This window comes from Sturnira hondurensis, unplaced genomic scaffold, assembly GCF_014824575.4.
Source record: "Sturnira hondurensis isolate 20B ecotype Veracruz unplaced genomic scaffold, ASM1482457v3 Scaffold0001872, whole genome shotgun sequence".
NCBI lineage: Eukaryota > Metazoa > Chordata > Mammalia > Chiroptera > Phyllostomidae > Sturnira > Sturnira hondurensis.
Window position 1 is genome coordinate 6060741 of NW_028074503.1, and position 23280 is coordinate 6084020.

General features: G+C 47.0%; 1 protein-coding gene across 4 annotated transcripts in view; it reads right to left on the reverse strand.

Moving 5' to 3' along the window:
- The window catches only part of KCTD1 (potassium channel tetramerization domain containing 1), a 186369-nt gene that overhangs the window by 72381 nt on the left and 90708 nt on the right, over positions 1-23280 (reverse strand). Inside the window, exon 1 of one of the 4 annotated variants that reach the window (XM_037032275.1) lies at positions 22691-22837. The exons of 1 other annotated variant lie outside the window; for it this stretch is intronic. Coding sequence is in view for 1 of the 3 variants with exons in the window: in XM_037032251.1 (XP_036888146.1) it covers positions 18539-20332 (1794 nt within the window). In the remaining 2 variants the exon portion in view is untranslated. 2 more of the 4 variants (XM_037032269.1, XM_037032251.1) reach the window with 2 other exon arrangements.

Genomic DNA, 23280 nt, shown 5'->3' on the forward strand with positions numbered 1-23280 from the left:
CCTGCGGCCTCTACCTTCTGCGACCTCGATACTGCCCCCTTAGTCCTTAGACAGCAAAGTCTCCACCCTCGCTCTAAGTTCCTTTGCAACCATGGACCGCACCTCCACTGAGCAGAACCTGTTTTTAAAAAAGCAGGTGCATCCTGTCGTCCTCTGCTGAAAGCCTTCCATAACTGCCCACACCGCAACGGGGGGGTTCGAAACCGTAACGTGGACTAGACACCGTAGGGTCCTTGCTGAGCCCTGCAGCTTCCTCTCTCACCGCCTCCCTGTCCTCTCTGCACGAAGCCCACACATCTCCTTTCTGTTCTGGAATGTTCTGGGGTATCTATGCTCTTTTCTGTCTCCGGGCTTTTGCTCCTGCACTGACCTCTACCATGTTTCTCCGATGGAACCCTTCTTCCTTTCTCTGTTCCCTTCACACCCCACTCAAGGGAAAACAGCATGAGCCCAAGGGGAGGCCACATAAGAACCAAGAGAAATAGACTGGCTGAAAAAAATTACCAAGAAAGAAAAAGAGGCTGTTACATTTATACCCTTTCTTTAACTATACTTTGCCCCCTCAGAGCATATTTTTTAAGTTTAAATGAAAATGAACCCACGAGACTGTGCTTGAACCAGAACATATGTGAGCTCCCAAAGAGCATGAACAACCGTGAGTGAACGGACTTTATTTTCCATAGCTGTGAACAATCAAAAAGGCGACTCGAGTCCACGATCAGTCTCGTAAAAGTAATTGATATTTCTTAAAACATACATGATGTATCCTAATATTAATACAATTAACCTAGGAGAGTGAGAAGAGGCCAAATACCAACCATAAAAACCCAAGGTCGACAGCTGGACAGGCAGAAAGTCACAGTCAAAGGAACTCTTTCCCCTAAACCGAAACTAGCACACTGATCCCCTGAAGCTGGAATTCCCACCCTAAGAAATTCTCAGTCTTGCAATGTTAATTCTATAATTTGAGCAAACACTAAATACTGGATGCTTCTGTGAAATCAAATGTGTACCTTCATAAAAGGGTTTCTCTGAGTTGCTAAAGAGTTAGAGGTGAGCTGGGGAAAGGGGGAGGAGAAATGAGGGGGGAAGGGGAAAGGAGAGAAAATCTGAGTCTGCTTGAGGCAGAGAGGGGGAGAAGCCTGGTCCAGACCAAAACCGCAGAAGAGGCTGCAGTACAGGTTTGGTGACTTCAGGCAAGTGGATCTTGGACCCGCCCTCCCCTTCCCAGAGGGCACAGCCTGCCCACCAGACCCACACCTGTGCTAGCAGGGCACAGTGGGGACCATCGCCATGTGTAACACGGCTGGTGATGAGTTTGGGCACATGTGCTTCCCACTGGGTGCTGACAAATCAACAAGAGAGGAAAAATGAAATCTGGAACGCATGCAGAAAGAAACACGACTTAACCTTCAAGGCGCAGCACAGCGCTGGGCACACAGTAGGTGTATAACACATATTTAAGGAAAGGTGATTTTTCCCACGTAAGTGCTATTGGGGGAGCTTTTTGTTTCTAACCTTGACATCTAAAGAATTAGTTATAATTTTTTCAAGTGAGGTAAAATACTTAAGGGCCTTTCTGCACAGGGCTAGGAGGGCAAAGATTGTAAATTTACCTTAGAATGTTATTATAAAATACTTGTATGTTTCCACAAATACTTTTAAGCACCTTAAGTGTGCCAACCACTGTGCTAGGCATCAGCAACAGGCAGTGAGCCAAAGAGGCAATGCCCCAAGAGTGGACTTTTGTCAGATTCATTACTCTGTACATCATACTAAGTTGAATATTGTAAAAAGATAGAGTGCTTGTGCTTGTGCGTGTGTGTGTGTGCGTGCACGCACGAGTTCCAACATAAAACATAAGTTCCAACTAGAAATGGCAACAGACACTGTTAGTATATCAATGTACGTATAACTTTAAACAGCCTGACCTGATACCATATCGAGGACAGACAAGGGTTCTAAAAACACAATTTCCCTCAATGTACATACTGCCGTCTAATCTACAAATATCTGATGTGTCAAAAACTGATTTGCAGACACTCTTGCCAGGAAAGAATCAAAGGTTCTTAGGAGAGAAGGGATTGTCAAGGTCACCGGATCAGGTATCCCTGTAACAGCCACCTCACAGACCGGGGCTTCCCGTAAGGCTTCCCAGAAATCGGTTCAGGCGCCCGCCCCTGACGAAGCCCAGGGAAGTTAGGATACAGCTCAGCCCCAGGTCGCCTGCAGGAGGCTGGCTATTTATCCCTCCTTCTCAAATGCTAATCCCACAGTTCTTCAGCATCACAAATGCAGACTATCGATTCACAAAGAGGTGCCTCCCTGGGCTAATGTTTCCTTTTGCTCCCATCAATAGCTCACCTGGGTTCTTTCCCAACAGGGGGTGGGGAGAAAGGCACAGATTTTCTGACCCCCAAAAGACCCCGTCCCCTCAGCCACTCAGGCAGTATTTCCGGGCAGGGAGAACCTTGCCAGGCTGAGAACCAACGGAATCAGGTCTGAAGCAATCTCATCGTAACGCTGACACCAAACCTGGCAAGTGAGGAGACAGGGCTATGTGGACCAGGAGACTCGCTGAGCCTATGGACGACGGTCACTTCCCGACTGCGGACCAGGTTATACTACTCCCGCTCTCTGGGCCTCCACTGCCGTACCCCACCTACCAAGGTGAGGTGGTCAGGCATGTCACCCACTCTGAGTTCTTGGAGGAACTGCGCTGACCTCCATTCTATACAGTTTACCCACCCTTCCCTTAATATTTTAATTAGGGAAACACTAAGTCTGATGTGGCTCATCCAAAATGACCACTTGATGTGGAAGAGTGGAGGCCAGTCACAGCTGCATCTGCTCTGACCCACGTGGAGCCTCTACATGGGATCACTCAGGGCGGGTGATCAGTGGGTGGGGCCCAACGGACAGGAGGAGGAGACTGCATGTCAGGAGGGAGGAGTCACCCAGTCACTTCGGTCTATTTTAATTATGGTTTTGTTAGTTTTAATGTCTGTCACTCCCCCTTAAATGTGAAGTCCTTGAGAAATGAGACCTACTGTGTTCTATGCTGGGTCATCGGTGCCTAACACATAGTAGGGGCTCAGTAAATATTGGTTGAATGAGTGGACGAGTGAGAGACCTGGGTTGCATTCCTGGGTTTTTCCATTTACTAACATTCACAGAGGGTGTCTAGTAACATGTTACATATTGTTGGGCCCCATGACAAGCCACCCCCAAACATCCCATTCTGGCACAGTGATTACTTCGAAATCAAGTTAGAAGGGTGGAGGTGGCCAGAAGGGCGCCTGGACCCTCCCTGGTCTCCATGACAGCAGGACACAGGCCTCCCGGTGAAGGGAGCCCTCCTGGCCCCTGGAGGACACTCTGCTCCAGTGGAACCCCTGAAAAGTCTGGAACCCGATCTCCCCGCCTCTTTTCTAATTTACTGCTTCGTTTAAATTCCTCACTAAGGGATGCCCCTAAACCTGGCCCAGATTCTTTTCTAACGAGCACTAACTTTCTTTGTCCTGTCAATTTCTCATAGATTTACTGTATCCTTGTCTAAAAAGTTTTAAAAGGTGCCTGGTCCCATCATTTCTTTGAGCCTCATTTTATGATCTGAGCATCATATTATTCTTCTCCCCTCTGCACACATTAAATTGTTTTTTTCTCCTGTTAAGCTAGTCTTGTGTTAATTTAACTATTTTATTTTTCTCTTCACTAGTTTTATTTTTTGGAAAAGTCATTTTTAAATATAAATATGCTAACATAGCTATTATTATTTTTGAATAACTAATGAAAACTTTAAAAATGATTAGTTGCTATTTGTAGTACACTATCTGACAAGAGAGACATATAACCCTGAAAGGCGTAAGATGAAGAAAGTGTGAAGAAATCTTACAGAGTGTCCCTGCCACGGATGAGACGCACCTAGTCTGGGGAGGCAAGGGAAGACCTCCTGACGGANCACATTAAATTGTTTTTTTCTCCTGTTAAGCTAGTCTTGTGTTAATTTAACTATTTTATTTTTCTCTTCACTAGTTTTATTTTTTGGAAAAGTCATTTTTAAATATAAATATGCTAACATAGCTATTATTATTTTTGAATAACTAATGAAAACTTTAAAAATGATTAGTTGCTATTTGTAGTACACTATCTGAGAAGAGAGACATATAACCCTGAAAGGCGTAAGATGAAGAAAGTGTGAAGAAATCTTACAGAGCGTCCCTGCCACGGATGAGACGCACCTAGTCTGGGGAGGCGAGGGAAGACCTCCTGACGGAGATGTTCCTGAGTTGAGCTTCCACAATGGACACCACCTGGTAAGTCTCTCCAGTAAAGTTCCCTGACCTGGCTCAGACTGTGATGAGAGAAATGTTGGCTTCATATTCAAATCTGACTTCCACACAGCTTACGAACTGGCTGTGACTGACGGCATAAGCATTAAACAAATAGTCTTGATTCTGCTTACTCCTTCTATCCCATATGCATCGAACCTGATCTGCAGGATCGCAGCACCGTTCTCCTCACGACTAATCCACTGGACGCTGGGCACACCCACCTTTCCTTCTGATGTGAAGAAGTTGTTGAGGCCACCATTTTTTCCCCACCATGGTTCTCTGCCTGCGTCGAAGGAACTCCATGTTTTAATTCATGAAACTTTTCAAATACCTTACTGGCAGGTGATTAGGCCTTTTTCATTCCTGTTACGTCGTGTATTTGATTTTTGCTTAAAACCTAGGGCAGGTTGCATTCTGGTGTCAAGACACAGTAAGTGTGGGAGGGAGGGGGGAGGATGGGGGGTGGGATGAGATGGGAATAATAGACAGAAAACTGTACTTGAAAAATAATTAAATAAAAAAATTGAAAAAAAAGACACAGTAAGTGCAATACTGGGGCTAAGAAGTTTAAAGAATGAAAGAATGCCTGGCAAAGTTCTATTTGTGGACTTTGAATTTCTCTATGTGGTCCTCTTAAAACACAGTAGGCCAAAAAGACAAATAAGGTTACTGGGGAGTCTTGCTCCTATTTGGAAGAAATTCGACTTTTTTCTTCTCTAAGAAAATAATGTCTCTCGGTTCTCCTGGAAACCAGGGTCTGCCCAACAGTGGGGCTGATCCCCCTGCTCTGCCGTTTTCTTGTACCCTAACCCTGGGCAGCGCACTGAAGGCTAATTCGCTAATTACAATCCATGCCTCACAATGCAGGTAATATTTACTGACCTCACTTCAAAACAAGTTGGTATAAACAAAGATAAAATGTGAATTATTTGATGATTTCTGTCAACTGAGCAAGTATTTTATTTGTCAAGTAGGAAAAGAGGGTTAAGAGAATGACACAATCTCTAAAATTAGCCCTGGAACAGAGTGCCGCTGTTTGATCCAACATGGTGCCAGGAAGTTTCCTATTCTTCATTGTGTCTGGATGAGGTCTCTTCTGGTTGTAATGTGACCATGAGAATATTTAAAAAACTACTATTTTAAAAAAACCCTATAACTTATTATCTGGTCATATGTATCACCTTTAGTGATAGATGTTTAAAAGATCTTATTTACGTATTCTATGATTATTTGTTTATTTAAATAAATTTAGAGCCCTGGCTGGTGTGGCTCAGTGGATTGAGTGCCAATCTGTGAACCAAAAGGTCGCTGGTTCAATTCCCGGTCAGGGCACATGCCTGGGTAGCAGCCCAGGTCCCCCGCTGGGGGTGTGCAAGAGGCAAACAGTCCATGTTTCTCTAGCACATTGCTCTTTCTCTTCCTCGCTTTCTCCCTCCCTCCCTCTCTGCTCCCTAAAAGTAAATAGATAAACTCTTAAAAAAATAAATTTAGAATATGATTTACTGGTATCGCAACATTCTAATGAAGAATATAAATAAATATATCCATTTCTACAAATTCATTGGTGATAATCAGGAAAAATCAAATTGTATATATTTTAATGACATGGATAGTTTTATTGAACACTGAAGACATATTAATACTTGCCTGTCAACAATCTCTAACCAATAGAAATTTTTTAAAAATGCCCTGGCTGGTGTGGCTCAGTGGACTGAATGCTGGCCTGTGAACCAAAGGGTCACCAGTTTGATTCCCAGTCAGGGCACACGCCTGGGTTGCGGGCCAGGTCCCCAGTAGGAGGCATGCAAGAGGCAACCACACATTGATGTGTCTCCCCCTCTGTTTTGCCTTCCCTTCCCCTCTCTCTAAAAATAAATAAGTAAAACCTTAAAAAAGTTACCAGTTATTGAGCACTTAATACAGGATTTTACTAATCCCAACAGCAATATTCCCACTATCCCCACTTAACAGGTGAGAAACAAAGTAACCTGCCTAAGGCCATTCTGGTTAATTATTCCCATAACTTGAACTTGGTCTACCCTTTAGAAAGTCTAGTTAGAACTTAGAAAGCATGTTGGTTTTGCTCAAACTTCCCCCAAGACTGGAGGGACTTTAGCTACTTACCTCCCCTCTCCTTTATTCCCCTACTATATTGTCCCTTCTTTGCTCCTGTGTCACTAAAGCTTCATCTTTATCATAACTTTATATCACCTATAGGTCTGTCATTGTCACTTCCAGACCACAGGCTTGCAGTAAGAAGTCAGGTGACTCCAGGACGACAGGATCTATTTTGCTCACCTGTTCTGGTTGGACAAGAACTGTCTGCCTGCCAGGAGCAGCGTCCCAAGAGAACCTCCACAGAAAGGCCTGTTATCCTGTGCCAAGGGATAAACCCTTGCCCCACAAAGCACCTTAGTATTATTAAACATTTTCTATTTGTCAAGCACTTAACAGTCATTTTTATTGGTGTTTTTTACTAGTCATAACTCTGCATCATTATTGTATTCTGTTTTCTTTTAATTAAGTGCGCTGAGTAAAGTGGGAAAGACCAAAGGCCCTGGGGAGTAAGTCTTCAGCCGCCAACAGCAGGGAGCAGACGGAGCACCACGGAGACTGGCCACCTGCTCCTGGCGAGTGTGGGACCTAGGAGCAGCCAGTCTGCACTCGACCACCATGGGAAGGGCTCCCCCGGGAGCTCGACTTTATGTGAGGAAGAGACCCCCAAATTATAATAGCTTTCAGCCACTTCCACTTTGAACATGTGCTGACATTTGGAAGACTGGGCTATTCTATATCCCCCTCATTGAGAATGTTCCCTTTTATTTTCCTGAAATGCAAAAACACAAAATCCAATATCCTTCTTTCCCCTTTAATGCCTAATAATAATGCTTTTAAAACTTTAGCTGTAAATTACAGCTAAAAGATTGCCGCTGTATAAGAGGCCTGGATCTGGGATTGGAGCTTTAACTTTGCTCCTTGGTAGTCAGGTAAACTTGAGACATTGCTTAACCTCACTGAGGATCAGTTTTCCTCATCTGTAGAATGGGTGTCTCTGTTCCTATCCTCTGCCTTCATTTTGCTCATACTATCACAGGATTCACCCCACTGTCAGGGTTTGTTCTTCAGGTTGCTTGTCTTTCTCCCCCACAAGACTGTGAGTGAGTCTCCAAGGTTGAGGGCTGTATTTTTGCCCCCTCCATCTATCTGCCCCAGTACCTGACACTAGAAATGCCCTCCAAATGCCTTAGCATGAAACCACATACAAGAAAGCCCTTCGCAAACTGCAAAGCACTTTTCACAAGTGCCTTAGTAATTGATTATTCACAGTATGGTCCCTACAGACCTGAGACGTGACAGAAATGATGTTGGCTACCAAAGGAACTAGGCTTTCAGTAATCATTGAGACCTATAATTAAAATGCAAACTGTGGCAGAGTACTAGTTCTGAACTTCTTCGGACTATTGCACAATACGTCATCTCTCTTGCGAGGGTACCTGCAAGAGTGGTACACAAACGCCTTCCCAAGAGGTCTCAGTGTGAGAGCAAAGAGAAGGCTTAAGTGTTTGACCAGGCAAGATTTTATTTTTTCCAAATTTTCACATCATCCTTACACATGTTTAGGTGTAAATGTTTAGTCTGGGTTAGGCCAACTTTGCTCCCAGGTCTTTGGCAGTAACACACACTGTGAATCTCCAAGGTTTGCCTGTGAGCAGTCACTAAATAGACAAGACCCTCTTCTTCCTCTCCAACAGTTCTCCTCCTGACTCAACCTATGTTTTCCCATGCAGTTTCTCCACCGTTGTCTCTGAACTATTTCTAAGTTATTCCTTACCTCCAAATCCTGCCCTGGTAAAGAAATGCTTAGAATACTATGTTCAGAAGTTTTCTGTAGTCTCCTTCCCCTTGACTTCCTCTTCTTAGATCATCACTCACATTCCAAGAGCTGGTTCTAAAAGACGTCACTTAAATGCTGGGAATAGAACCTATGATTCCATGATCCTTTTCATAAATTTAAAAAAAACTTGAGAAATATACCTGGAACTATACCACCCTCCTCCACTTATAAAACAATCCTGAAAACAGTGAAATCACCAGCACTATGAATATTCTACTGTTAATTTAAAAAAAATTAACATGCACTCTGACCAGTGTGGCTCAGTTAGTTGGTTGGGCATTGTCCCATAAAGCAAAAGGTCATCGGTTCGATTCTGGGTCAGGGCACATGCCTGGGTTGTGGGCTGGTCCCTGGTTGGGGCGCATGCAAGAGGCAACTGATCACATTTTGTTTCTCTCACACATTGATGTTTTTCTTTCTCTATTTCTCCCTCCCTTCATCTCTCTCTCAAAAATAAATAGCCCTGGCTGGTATGGCTCAGTTGGCTGGGGTGTTGTCCCATAGACCGAAAGGCTGTGGGACTGATTTCTGGTCAGGGGCACATACCCGGGTTCAGGGTTTGATCCTGGGTCAGGTGCGTTTGAGAAGGCAAACAATCCATGTTTCTCTCTCACATCAAAGCTTCTCTCTTATTTCCCCTCCCTCCTTCCCTCTTCCTCTCTCTCTCTAAAAAGCAATGAGAAACAAATGTCCTCAGGTGAGGATAAGTAAATAAAATTTAGAAAACTGTAAAATATAAACTATTAACATGTGAATGAACACCAAGTTGAGCTAAAAGGAAAATTAAGCTGGCATAAGTTTTCTAATAATCTTGTTATACTTTCATTTATGTGTGTATGTTTCTGAAGCAACGTGTTTTTAAACTGGTACCTCAATCCCCTAAAAAATAAATATTCTGTAAATCTTTTTCTGGAGTAAAAAACAATGAGATAACTATTCAAGACGGAATATGGAAAATCTATTCACATATGTAGTTTCGTCAGAAAGAATGTCACAAAGTAGAAAATGACGTTCCAGATAAGCAGCCTTAATAAAACTAATCAAATTAGTTTTGAAGTCTACTCAAAATATGTATTAGTACACATCGACTTTAAGTGGAACTTCTATTGATGTATATAGTCTCCAAGAAAACAGGCAAGTATTAGAAAATTGGAGCCCGACTATGCATCAGACAGGACCTAGCCAAATACAGGCCCTACTCCGGGAACACAGAAATTAGAACTTACCAAAGGTATTTCTGTAACTGTCAAACATATTTTAAGAAGCCCAGTGTGTTATGGATTGTTCCCCTAATCCCAAACCACTCCAGATAAAATTTCATCTTCTGTGAAAAGCTGTTGATTTTATTCTAATCTGACTTTTGTGAATCTGCTGGAGTTTGGGCAGCAATTACACCCACCAGAGCCCCCCTGGCCCCATCCCCTTTAGTACTTGAAACTTGTCGAGGCCTTATGAAGAGAACAGGGAAGGGTTTGCAGAACAAACCTAGAAGCAGGTATGGAGGCAAATCCCTCCAGGACCTTGGCACTTGCAAACCTTAAAGAAAAGCAGAGGAGAGGCAAACAGGCCTTGGGGGAACTAAAGCATCCACGTGATGGACTTCGGCCTGGGTGACCCAGGGTGCCAGAAGCTCCTGAGATTTCCTATCTATCAGAACAGAGGCAGGGCGGCAGAGCTGAGTCACTGGACGCCCAGAGAAGGCCCAGCACAGAGGCCCCGCCCGGCATCTGGACCAGGTATGCACAAGAGAAGAACTGCAGACCAAGACTGGGACTTGATCACCAGATCAGCTGTTTTTCAAACATAACACATCCTATGCTAAGATAATAAAGTGGTGGAAAACTTTTAAAGCACTTTTAAAACACAACTCATTTAGCACTGCGGCCCACAGACCCTAAGTATCACCACGGACCCCAGCTGACTGAGGAGGAAACTGGGACACAGGGAGGTTCTGGGCTGAGCTGCGATTTGGCCCCGGGCAATCTGACCTGCTCTTAACCACTATGAGACATGGGTTCTCAAAAGAGGCTGTTACAGTCCCAGACCCAGCAAAGGCTGGGGACCACACACAGTAACACAAAGAACACTGGGGACACAGCTGACCCTTGAACATGGGTTTCAACTGTGGGGGTCCACTTACATGCAGATTTTTTTCAATAAATACTGTAAATGTATTTTCTCTGATGATTTTCTTAATAACATTTCCTTTTCTCTAGCTTACTTTATTGTATATAATACATATAACATACAAAACGTGTTAATCGGCTCTGTGTGTCATTAGTAAGGCTTCCTCCAGGCAACAGTAGGCCATTAGTAGTTACGTTTTGGGGGAGTCAAAGGCTATTCGTGGATTTTCTATTGTGTGTGTGGCAGAGTGTGCAGATGGACGCGCCTAACCCCCCCAACATTGTTCAGGGATCAATTATACTCTACTGTTTTCTGGTTTTGAATTTCCCTGTGTTTTAACAAGTTCCCTCTTCTTACATTGCTCTAGAAAAGCATGCAAGGCAGTAATATGAATCCCATGTTATATCACCCCCTTACTGGATTTTCATTTGAACAGGTGCTAAGATTTTGGGAATCAACAACACACCATGGATTTAAAAGCAGGGACTCCGGGATTAGACAGACCTGGATTCAAATCCCAACATGGTTTCTGACTCCTTCCTAGACCTCAAGCAAGTTAGTCAACAGCTGTTCACCTCAGTGTCCCGCTTTGTAAAATGGAAATAATAACCAAAACTCCTTGAAGGGCTGAGTGAAGATTAGTGAGAGACCACAGAGACCACTGCTCATCAAGACTTCTGTGTGCCTAAGTCGCCCATGATTCTTCTTAAAATTCAAGTGTTGATCCAGGGGAGCAGATGCGCGAGATTCTACGTTACCGGTAAACTCCCAAACGACGCAGAGGCTGCCATTAGGTGGACCGCTCTAAGGCCCACAGTGTCACTTGGTAGTTCTTAATGATTACACTCAGCTTCGTAACTACAGACCCTGAGAGCGGACGGGACGGTGGGCCTCACAACTCTGTAAGAGACTCACGTGTACCTCTAGACAACTGCAGCCTGCTGAAACGACAGCCTCACGGACCCAGCACTGCCTCCAACCACTCCCACGCGGACCTGGTCCAACTGTCCTCGCACTGATACAGAATAGCTAGGAAGCTAGGAAAGGTAAAATAACTCACATTTCTTTCTTTTTTAAAAAAAGATTTTATTTATTTTAGAGAGGGGAAAGGAGGGAGAAACAGCGGGAGAGAAACATGGATGTGTGGTTGCCTTCTCTCGCGCGCCCCCTACCGGGACCTGGCTCGCATCGTAGGCAGGTGCCATAGCCTGAGAACCGCACTGGCGAGCCGTTATTTCGTAGGCCCACGCTCAACCCACCGAGTACACCAGCTAAGGCAAATAACTCACATTTCTAAGTTATGTTCCTTAAAAACTGCATGGCAAAAACCATAGCAAGTTTAGATATCAGAACTAACCCACAAGCTCAAGAAACTCATTCTAGACATTGATATCTCAGACTATCATAATAAAATGGAGGACTCTCTCATGGATCAAGTTTGTGTGTGTGTATCTAAATCTATCTGAACATATTATCCTTGAACATTTTGTCTAAACAGATGGGGCAGCAGAGAAATCTACAGTTATTAAATTTGAATATATACAGTGTATCTACTAGCTAGGTCTCTGGCATGTGGTAGAAAGTACCTCCCCTAAAAGAAAAAAAAGATTAAAAAAAGAAAAGAAAGTGTCCAAATGGGAATAGGTGCCATAAATAATAGTTCCCTTTTTCTTGTATTCAGAGGAAAAATGGGGAATAAAGGACAGGGCACCTGACTAAACTGCGTTAACCTGGCCAGGAGACATGGTGTGAAACTAGAAATTGATGATTACAATCTGCCAAAGCGTCTTGACATTCTAATTTGGTAATCAAATTACTCACAAAGGAAGCGACATTTATCTCTGTCATCCTTCAGCATTCCTTTCCAAATTCCTTGCCTTTTTTCTCAGAAGCTTTCAACCAAATGCTCTCTTAAATCTGTCTGCCTTTTCAGGTAGCACATTTTTGCCTCCCTCCTCACCGAGTGCATCAAAGGGGCCTATCTTCCAGTGCTCCTTACAGGTGACCGGGGAGAGCAGAAACTCAAGGCACAACACAGTCTAGATACTCCCAGGGAAGGTTCGCATCACGCGGATCTTCAAGACCTCTGCTGCGGTGGAGATGGGCTGAGGAGGGGAGAGGCGGAGAATGGGCAGGTGATGCGGGATTGACTGAGCTGCTCTAGCACGCCCCCCCCTCCTCTCCTGAGATCTCCCCAAGGTGATCAGTTTTCCAAGGTTATACAGGGTTTGGCAAAAGTAAGGCCTGCTTGGGTGTGCTTGGTAGGGTAGTAATACAGGTGTAATAATTTACAGTTTTAATTTGAACACTTCACCTAAAATACCATATGGTGTGGTCCAGTGTGATACTGTTATGTTACAGAATTACATGCTTATGATTTTGTAATGAAAGATTTTTGTCATAAAGGAGGGGCGTTATTTGTGCCAGACCCTGAGTAAATGTACTCAACATGGGAGACTACCACCACCACCACCTCCCCCTGCCCCACCGTGGCTCCTTTGGTGTGAGGGGCACACGGAGGAATTCCCTGTACCCCATGTATTAAGAACAACCCAACTTACTGCCTGGAAAGTCGGAATGTGAAGAGTTGCAAATCTCAGAACGTAGAGGGTTACCAGGAAAAGCGAGTTCCCGATGGGATTCCCAAAGCAGCCCCAATGCACATTGTTGTGGTGAAAACTCCAATTAAAGCGGAGACACTCAGCTAACAGTATTTTAAGATGCTCCCACTTCCATTATTATTGAAAGCCAAGATTTGGGCAAAGTAGAGGATATGACATGAATAAAAATATATCAGTCACTAATGAAAGTCTACTGTCATATACAAATGTATCATTTTAGGGAGTGAGAAGAATCTATGCCAGGTTGCTGAAGTATAAGCTGAAAGGAAGGAAGTCTAACTGTATTGAAGGGAGTATTGAACAGAAGGATGTGGAGAATTACTGAAAACCTAAAACACATCCCACTGGGTTGGGCTTCCCGTAGTCCTAAGGGTTATACAACTGTGGTCCGCTGATGGGACCACAGACATGGTTAGTTCACAGACATGGGTGTGAGGTAATACAACCTCACCAGCAGGTTTAATCTTAGCCCAGAGCCTTTTTTATAGTGAGGTGCGTGTGGTCACATGGCTTACACACTCACTGATTTTTGGATCACACAGAATAGTACCTCATTCTCTCGTTAGGAAGATTCAACACCATTCCTCTCTCAAAGGGCAATGGCAGGCAAAGAGAAACTTCTATCAATCTGAAAAATCACAGAGCCTGAAACTTTGTAGAGATTAAACTGTTTAAAGTTCATCTGTTTCCTTTGTGATGTTCACGCAGCAAGCAGAGAATCACTTTGGCTTGAGGCCCACAAACTCACTGGCCCTCTGAAAACCTCGAGGAAGGATGAGGACCACTGGTCCCTGCTCCTCTCGGCAACTCTCAGCGGGTAGAGGCTCAAGTAACAGTGGCTCAGTTGAATTCAGCATCTTTAGAACACTAAGAAGCTTATCAGTATAACGTGTCAAATCCCAAAGTTATATTTTCTTTCATTTTAGTTTTATCAAGGTCGATTGGTATATCCTCCGGGACTAATTAATCCCCCCGCCCAACTAAATACTCCAATTAAGCCTTTAAAAAGGCTTCCTGACTACTTGGTACACTGCAGTGAATAATCAGTCAAGAGGAGTAGATTATGTCCTAGAAATTAAGTCTGAGCCTCTGACAGACCCACAGATTACTAGTATGTTCGGCCCTAAGATTTTCAATGCAGGTGACTACATAGTAAATTCTAAATAGATTTTGCTTTTAAAATAGCAGTTATGATGACAGAAGATACCTTGAAACTGAACTTTTTATTAAATGACTGGAGCGGAGTTTTGACAGGCCTAAGCCAAGGGGAGGACCTGCCCAAGTGATCTCATCTGCAGCTAGCAGTGCCAGCAGCACAAGGGGCTCTTTTTGCTCCGAATCCATAGGCAGTGACAAGAGAGTGGCCTTTTGGGTGTCACTGGTTAGGGGAGCCAGACTTTTAAATCAGGATGACACAAGGACATAAATGGGATCCACGCTCTCCTTCGGCAGCAAACCCTTCTTTCTCTATTTCCTGGTTCAGAGTTAACAGATAGTGAGCTGACATACATGTGGGTTTGTTATCCATTTAAAATAATACACCTGAGTATTGATTGCAACACAAAAGTACAGATTTCCCCCCCAAAAGAACTGTTGCAAAACATTGAGTGCATTGCCTTTTAACTTTCTTTATTTTGCTCTAGTTTTCATATATAATGAGGCCAAAATCTTGCCAATGAGACTACTTGCCAAGTGGAAAATAGATTAATATATAGAGATTCCTGGCACAAGAGCCAGATTAGTAGGTGCTCAGTAATTGTTTCCTGAATGAATGAAAAAAGTTACATAATGTTGATGACATTTAGTTTCTCCACCAATTTGAACTTTCCATAAAGTAGAGCAAACATTCTTGCAGCAGAAAAAGAAATATAGCCACAAAGTAACATTAAAAAATCAGGAAAATATCCATTTTAAACAGAGCAGTTAATCCTGATAGCTCCAGATAACCATCGCAAAAAAAATTCTTACAATCACTACAACTATGAAATGCACTATTCCCTTCAAATTTATAGAACTCTGTCTGCATCCACCTTTAAAGTAGACAGGACTATCCCTTCTGCCCAGTCTCCCAATGCAAAAATAAAACCATTAAGTAAATAGACTGAAATTTCCTGTTCCCTCCCCGCCCCTGCAGCACCTGAATCTGAATGAAAAGGGGTTTCCCAGTGCTATCTGCCTTCTCCAAGGCAAGGTCAAAAGGGACTGACTGCCTGTGCCCCACAGGGAGGCTGTTCCAATTTTCAGCTCGGAAACTGTAAGGACCAACTCTGGCCCCCAGTGAAGACAATGAAACAGGAACAGTGGGCATGCACCACTGACTCCAGAATCTTTCCACTAACGGACTTTGTACTTTCAAAATTCCTTAAAAGTATTTCTGGAAATAATCTGGGTTAGGGTCAAGTGAGTGCAGCGTGCAGCTTTGAAGTTCAAGTTCACATTTTTGTTTAGTACTTGAGAGAGGCAGTCTATAAAAACTTAAGCAACAAAACTATATTTAACATCTAAGCTTCTATTAGTATTCTATTTTTGCGTAAATTATAAAGAGTAACACTAGAAATCTCTACCATCTAAGCTGAAGTACTGCTCTCTGAGGCAGGAAAAATGCTGCATTTTCATGCAAAGAGAAGAGCTATAAAGTTGTAGGAGGGGCCTGATAAACATTTTTAAATGATCACCTGGGAGCTAGGAAGTTACACCAATAACCGGACCATCTTAAATTATAACAGCTCACTGGGGAAAAGGGAACTGAAACTACCCTCTACTTTGAACACAGCCATCCACCGAATTAAAGTGTGAATCAGTTTAGAGTGTCATCTTGACATGCCAACGTCGCAGGTTTGATCCCGGGTCAGGGCACATATGAGAATCAACCGACAAACGCATAAATATGTGGAACAACAAATTGATGTTTCTCTCTCTTCCTTCCTCTCTAAAAAATCAATAAATAAAAGTAAAAAAAAAAGAAAAAGAAAGCCATATATTCTTTTAAAAGAGTGAGTCAGTTACAGCAACCATCACAACCCCTTCCCCAATAAAAAATAAAACCCAGGCACACTTCACATGAGTAAAAATCACGAATTCTATAACCTCTGTGACTCCTCAAGCATATTCATTTTTTCAACCATAATGACACACTTGTTAATGTCCTCAAGAAGCAAAGAATCAATGCATTTAAAGCAACAGGCTCTTCATGTTTTGAGAAACTGGCAATGTTAGAAGAGAATGAAAGCATCATCAGGCTGTCACTGTATTACCAAGAAGTCTAGAATAACACGGTCAACAATGGAATTCGGTGACACACCACTTGATGAGGTCCAGTCAGGATTAAGGTTAGACAGCCTATGTTTATGATGAAGAAATAATGACTAAACTTGAAGTGCACATGGCATTTCTTGGGGAGGAATGGCCGGCTGGAGGAGCTGACAACCTGGAGCGACGCCTTGGGCCAGTTACTAATCCCCAGGAAACACCCTGGACCTCGATTGTTACAGTGGTTTTAGTAAGTAGAAGTTTCATACCAGCTTTTCCCGGAACACATCTGTCTTATACTCAGGATTCTCAGACTTCATAAAATGAGTTCTACAGGAGTTACTAAAGAGTTCCTGTATATTTCTTAGTGCTGATTTAAAAATATCACTTTAACATAAATGAAAAGCTGACTATTAAATATGTGCAAGGAGCACAACTTTTTGTAGTGTTTTAACTACAGGGGACTTAGTTCAAGAGCCAGAGTAATAATACAACCAACACATGGATGTGCAAATCTATACGTAACTCAGGGGTTAACTGACAATTTAAGAAAAATAAAAGGATCGGTATCCAGCTTTGCAGAACTGATTTACCTCACTTGGTTAAAATAAAAGACTGCTGCGTTCCTTAGAACAAAACACAGCCAATGGAGCAGACCTGGACTAACTTTTGTAGATGTCATGTCCTGATTCTGTGACAACGCTGGTGTCAAACTATTTCACTATGATCCCAAGCAGACGTATACTTTAAAAACTCCCGTAGGCTTTTAGTTCTTAATCGGATGCTATTCTGAACCAGGACATTTTACGGGTTTTTACTTTAGCAGATGAATGGGAACATTTATTTTTGCTTTTCAAAGAAAAAGCAAACCCAAATTCTCCGAAGAAGAGAAAATTCTCCCCTCCATCCTTAAAACTCCCTAAAACACCCTCCTGCTCTGCAGGAAATGTATTATGCACACTGAAAGGACAGGAAGAAAGACACAGAGCCTACAGGTCTCATGTACTTGAGAGAACTTTTGTGTTTATGTTACTGCTCCCAGCCCTTTTCACAGCTGGCCCTGAGGCTTGCTACTTGCCTGGTGAATGTTTGAAAGGGTCTGTCTGCCCAGAACTGGAATATCTCATTTGGAAAAAGCACCGAGGTACCTGACATCTGTCCCCTGAAAGGCCTGCACTGCCCCTCCAGACTCACAGACCAAATGTCTGCTTCTCCTTGATGGCAGGGAGATCACAGGTGTAAAACCTCCAGGGGCTACTCCTGCCTGCAAAAACCAGAAAGACCTCTGGTTTCTGGCTCCCAGAGAAGAACACCCAGAATATGAGCATCGTTTTAACAATGCAAATATATTCCTCCAGGAAAAAAAATCTAAGGTAAGAAACATCACTTAAGCCCCTGGTCTCGACCTAGAATTTGGTACTGCTTAAAATGAAATAATTTTAAAGTCAAAACAGTCCCCTTATCTTTGATGAGGACACTACAGCCCAGAGAGGTGAACTGATTTGCCCAAGGTGGCTCAGCTTCTGGGCTACGACTCTTACTTTGGTATTTTTGCCACATTCTTGTGCTGTTTGTCTTAATCATCTATATTTGTAAGTCTTATCTACTGCCTAGATGGTGGGCTCCATGGGACTAGGGAAAGTAAGCAATGCTTTAGTGCCCACAGTGCTGGGCACCACGGGGCACAGGCTCCAGGTCAGAGCCTGGCTGGTAGGGCAGATGTCCTTTCCATCTAATAACTTCAACAGCTGACTTCAGTTCATGGGAACTACACCAGGATGTAGGTCACTTTACATTCAGCTACATGTTACTGGCACTCAACTGCCAGTCTCTCCACTCCCCACCCCCTACAGGAAGTGGGGTTGGCATGTTTTCTCTTTAATAATGTATAACTGCTTTTCTAACTTCATAACTTATGGTGAATATGTAGTAGACTATTTTAATGGTTACTTTATTCAAATATATTCTAAGTAACTGCTTCCTTGATAGGTACAGTATTCCTGCACTCTTCACCTTATAAAACTCATGCTTTCGATGGAGAGGCTGTAAGGGCTGCTTTTGTTCTGGGAACTTTGAAGATTTTAGTGTTACTGGGAAGCAGTGATTGTTAGGACGACTTCCCTCACATCTTTTAAGGTGAGGTGTAAACTTTCCTGAAAAAAACCCAAGAGTTAAGCTTCTAAGGCTGAAATCGAATCTGATCCAGTATATTTGCTTTTTCAAACTTCCCCCAACCCAGACCTCCATTAGCACAAGTTAGTCTCCAAGTGGTACCAAAGAAACATTTCATGCATAGAGTTTAGTTTGGTTACCTGGGTGGGGGGGACAATAGCAGGTGAAACTATGGTAGGAGAATTGGTGCTTCTGTGCCCATTGGCTTCTGGAAGAAGAGGCAGGGGGTCGTGTTTCACGGAAACCACCACCACCGTATCCACAGGCTCCGAGGGGCGAATACAAAGTCGTTTGGGGGAAGAGGGGCCGCAGATTTCCCCCGACCCAAACACGGACTCATACAGGGCGCGCTTGGGCGCAGCCTCGGATTTCACGTCCGGCCCAATCTGACTGTCTTTGGGGAGGATATAGGTGTTCCCCAGCGAGGGCGGCTGGGGGCGGTGGTGATGGGAGGGATGTGTAGGGGGGTGATGGGAGTGGTGGCGAGCAGCCCCATTCAGAGCTTCGGCATAGCAGCCCTGCAGGGCGGGCGAGCCCAGTTTGGTACCGATGCCCGCGATGCTGTTGAGCGTGGCGATGGAGACGGCGCCGATGCAATGGTTGGTGTAGGTCTTGGAGAGCTTGGCTGCCTTGGAGAGCATCTGCATCCTGGTGCCCAGCAAGTTCTTGCCGATGGCTTTGTTCTCATACCAGGTCACATCGCCCTCGCTGCAGTGGTCCCGTGGTCGCTGGAAGAAAGCCTTGCAGAGGGGGTTGCGCTTCGACAGGTACTTGACAAAGCTGGCATAGGGGCAGAACTCAGTGCCCGTCTCGTACATGCGGGGCAAGTTTTCCTCGTCGCTGCTCTCCGCGCGCTTCTTGCTCCACGACGATGAGCGCGACTTGTGATAGGGCCCAAGGGACTTAAAGTAGACGAACTTGCGGCCGTCCTCGTCCATGGCCAGCCCAAAAGAGTCCTCCTCCAGCTCGCGCTGGTTCTCGCGGCCACGCGTGCAGAAATACATGCACGTCTCGAACCAGACCTTGTTGAGCAGCCCGAAGGGCGTGTTGGTGCTGAAGACGCTGGAGGTGTAGAGCTTGCGCAGGTCGGCGCGAGTGATGGCTTGCTTCTGCACCACCGGCCCGGCGCCCTGCTCCTCTAGCTTGCGGATGACCGCGGCCAGCGTCAGGTTGGCGCTGCGCAGCTCCGGGTCCTTGGTGAGGTCGAGTGTGCGGCAATACGGGGGCTCGTTGAGGTAGCGGTTGAGGGAACTGCGAATGCTGATGAGCGACGACTTGCTGTAGAGCTGGCCGCTCTTGGAGCGGGCCTCGGCGTAGAAGGAACGCAGCACGCGGCACAGCGCCCCCTTGTCCATGGTCTCGAAGTCCGGGCTCTGCGCCTTCTCGCTCAGGTACTCCCGGAAGATGCGCACGGCGTAGCGGGTGGCCAGCCGGGTGTTCTCGCTCAGCCGGGCCCGCTCGGGGCGCTGCAGCACGTCGGGGTCCAGCTCGGGGCCGTCCCCGGGAGGCCCGCCGCGGGCCCGGGGCGCCAGCAGTCGCGGCGGCGCCTCCGGCTCGAGCGCGGCGCTCTGGTCCATATTGATCATATGGACCGGCTCCGGCTCCAGCTCCTCCCCGGCTGAGTCCTCGGGCTCCAGGGGCTCGTCCCAGTCCAGCCCCATCTCCTCCTCCTCTTCGTCGTCCTCCAGCCCCCCACCTCCGTCCTCCTCGTCCCCCGTTATCCGCACCTCCTGGATCTCGTCCTCCTCCTCTTCTTCCTCCTCCTCCTCGCCCGCGCTGCAGTAGTGCGGACGGCCGTGGCGGCGGCCGCGGCCCCCTGCACCGCGCTCGCCCTCGCCCCGCTCCCCATTGTTCTCGGCGGCGGCGGCGGCGGCGGCGCTGGCGCTGCCGCCCGCGCTGGTGTTACAGTCCCCGCTGCCAGGCATTCTCGCCATATTGCCGTCTCTCTGCCAGTCCTCGGGCAGGGCGCATGCGCTATATTGGACCGCAGCGCTGTGAGCTTTTGTGTTTAATGACCTTCAGCTACCGGGAGGCAAAGCTGGGCTCTTAAAGGAGCCGCGCTCCAATTGTCAGTTTGGAGCGCTGCTCCGGAGGGGCAGCGGCGCTCAAGGGATGGAGGGGAGGTGGGGAAAGTTATACAGGGAGAGAGTGAGAACGGAGGATGGCTGGACCCTCTTCCTCCCCCACCCTTCTCCCCAGTCCTAGGAAAACTTTGAAGGGTAAAAATATGAAAGGGGAGGGAGAGCTGTCGATGGGGGTGAAAAACTCCCAACTTACCCTCTGGCGGAGTGGCGCGCGGGCCCGGACGGGAGAGAGGGTGGGCCGGCGGGAGGGCGGGGCGGTCTCGCTTCTCTAAGTAATGCCCGAGGAGCAGTGCCCCTTCCACCGCCCCCTCATTGCCCCCCGGAGCCGGGGGTTCACGGAGGCGGCTGCGCCGAGCCGGCCGCGGGTGCTGCTTCGAGAAGCCCGTGTCTGGGGCCTCGCGGAGCGTAGTGGAGCAGGCAGGTTAATGAGCAGGGTGGAGAAGGCACGGCGATGCCCCGCACCCTCTTTGCGCCCGCGGCCAGGGCGCAGCGGGCGAGGCTTGGGAGAGGGATGGGGCTGGCGGCGGCTCCCCCACCTACTTGCTGGCGGCGAGGCGCGGGGGCCTGGGGCCAGCCGTACAGCTCCCAGCTCCCTTTTCGAATCTTGCAAAGGAGCGAAACACGCCCTACGTCAGCCTCATCCCTTTCGACTTTTCCAACAGCCACTTTTAAGCTGTCATTAAAGACCTGGGGCGCTCCCCGTAGGTCTGGGGCAAGTCCGCGCCGGTCCAGCCAGCCTCGGGAAGGAGCGAGAAAGAAAGAGACTGGGAGGGGCGTTTGGGAGTGGAGGCGCGGAGAGAGGCGCTAGGTACCCCAGGGACCCCTCCTCACCAGCCCAGGCCACCGCCCTCCCTGTCTCAGAGCAGTTAGATATAGCTGCCACTGGTGAGGCGCTACACCTGATTGGAGCTACAGCAGTGTCCGTCCCTAAGCCTGTCTGGCGGGCGGAAAAAGTGAACTTGGGTCCCAGGCGTTAGGACCACTGCCACAATTCTGGCAACTCGGATCCTAAGTGCGCTCGCCTTCCAAGTTTGCCAACAGTCACTCGTTTGCCCTCAGGGTTGCGCTGCCTCTGGCGCACGGGGGCGGACACCTGCGAAACTGGAAAGGCAGCCAAAGAGCTCGCCCGGTCCCACATTCCCATAGAAGACTGTGCCCCGTTTCCAGCCAAACGCCCGCCCCCGGCATGCTCAGGCTTTGCGCCCTTCCGTCGCCTCCTCCCGCTGTCCCGGCCCAGGGGCAGCTCCCCCAGAGCTGCCAGAGATTTCGGCTGTTTACTTTGGCGGCACAGGCGGGCCACCTCAGAGTTCGTACTGCATCCTAACTTTCTCTTCCTCCGGGTGCCCGACTGTCCCCTGGCGCGCTGGCCAGCTTCGGGCCCCAGGGGCGAGGGGAACGGGCCGAATGAGGTCCGAGAAGCACGACTCCGGCCCTCCTGTGGGGCAGCCTCGCCAGCTCCTCGAATGCTCCCTCGCATTTGCCTCCCAGCTCGAATTCTGTGCAATTCGACTGTGGGAGTCCTATCAATTGCCCATTGCCCTCTCCTGGGCAATTTATAATTTTACGAGTCAATAGAAACGCATCCCTCATTTTGTCATTAAAAAGGAAAAAGAAAAAGTAAAGAAGAAAGACTAGGTCCCTGTGCAGCGACAGCGTCTAAATGGGAGTTGATGGTGTCTTTTCCACGGATCAGCCCCTCGTCCCCCGTGTGCCTTCTCGGCCTTGGATGGCGCGGAGCGTAAGGGAAACAACGCCAGGTGTGAACAAGTTGGAGCAAGTTCCTGCGTGGTGAGCCCCCTCCCCGCTCCTCGGGGGAACGCGCGCGCGAGAGCGCGCGCACACACACACACACCCGCCCTTCTCTCTACGGAGAACCGTCACGGGAGGCTAGGAATTCGGAGGTTATACTCCTAGGGAATCGTCCCCGAGGTGCCGCAGGCTTTGTTCGAACTGCATTCATTGTCCCCGTCTCCCCCAGTAAGTAAAACGGAGTGTTTGTTCCCCAGAGCCCAGAGCAGTACGCAACTAAGTTAGCTGCACGCGCGGACCCGCGCACAGGAGCCGGCACACACTAGTCGCGTAAGGCTACTTCTGGAAGGCTGGCCCTTTGTCCTGGGATGCTCCCAGGTTTCCTAGCCTCCAGAACGCTCCGGCTGGACATGCCAACCTTCCTGAGAACTCAGGTGGGGCGCCAGGCAGGTTACCTACCAGGGGCTGCTCCCAGGCGGCCCTCGCCGCGAGAGCAGTGAGCCGAGGGGCTGTGCTCCCGGCTCCACCGGGGACTCAGGCCCACGCTCCAGCCCAGAAGCGAAGGGGCTTTCCGGGTCTCCCCACTTCTCCGGGCGGCGGGGGTCACTCCAGCCCCCAGCTCTCCTCTCAGCCAGACAAGCTGCTTTGAATTGTTAGCAGTTTACTGGAGGCGAAGTTCTGGGTTGGACGCTCCGGGAAACAAAGCAACCAAAAACAGATCCCAGTTGACGTCAACTTACTTTCAGAAAAGAAAATAGTTTTGTGCTCCCGGGACAAAATATCCCTCAGGGCAGGTCTCCACGGGAAAAAGCCAGGGGGCAGGGGAGGAGAATAGCAGAATCAAAAAAATCCAAGCGCAAATAAGGTTTTAACGGACTTGGAAAAACAACAGTTTCAGATGCTGCCTGGACAGTTTGCAAACCACCCGCAGGACTCCCGGTTATGTTAGATACGAAAAACGCACCTGGGAAAGTATGTCTTGGGCTCACTATAGGGAGACCGAATCTGCTTCGTGGTACCGGCTGTCGAAACGCTACCACATTTTTTGC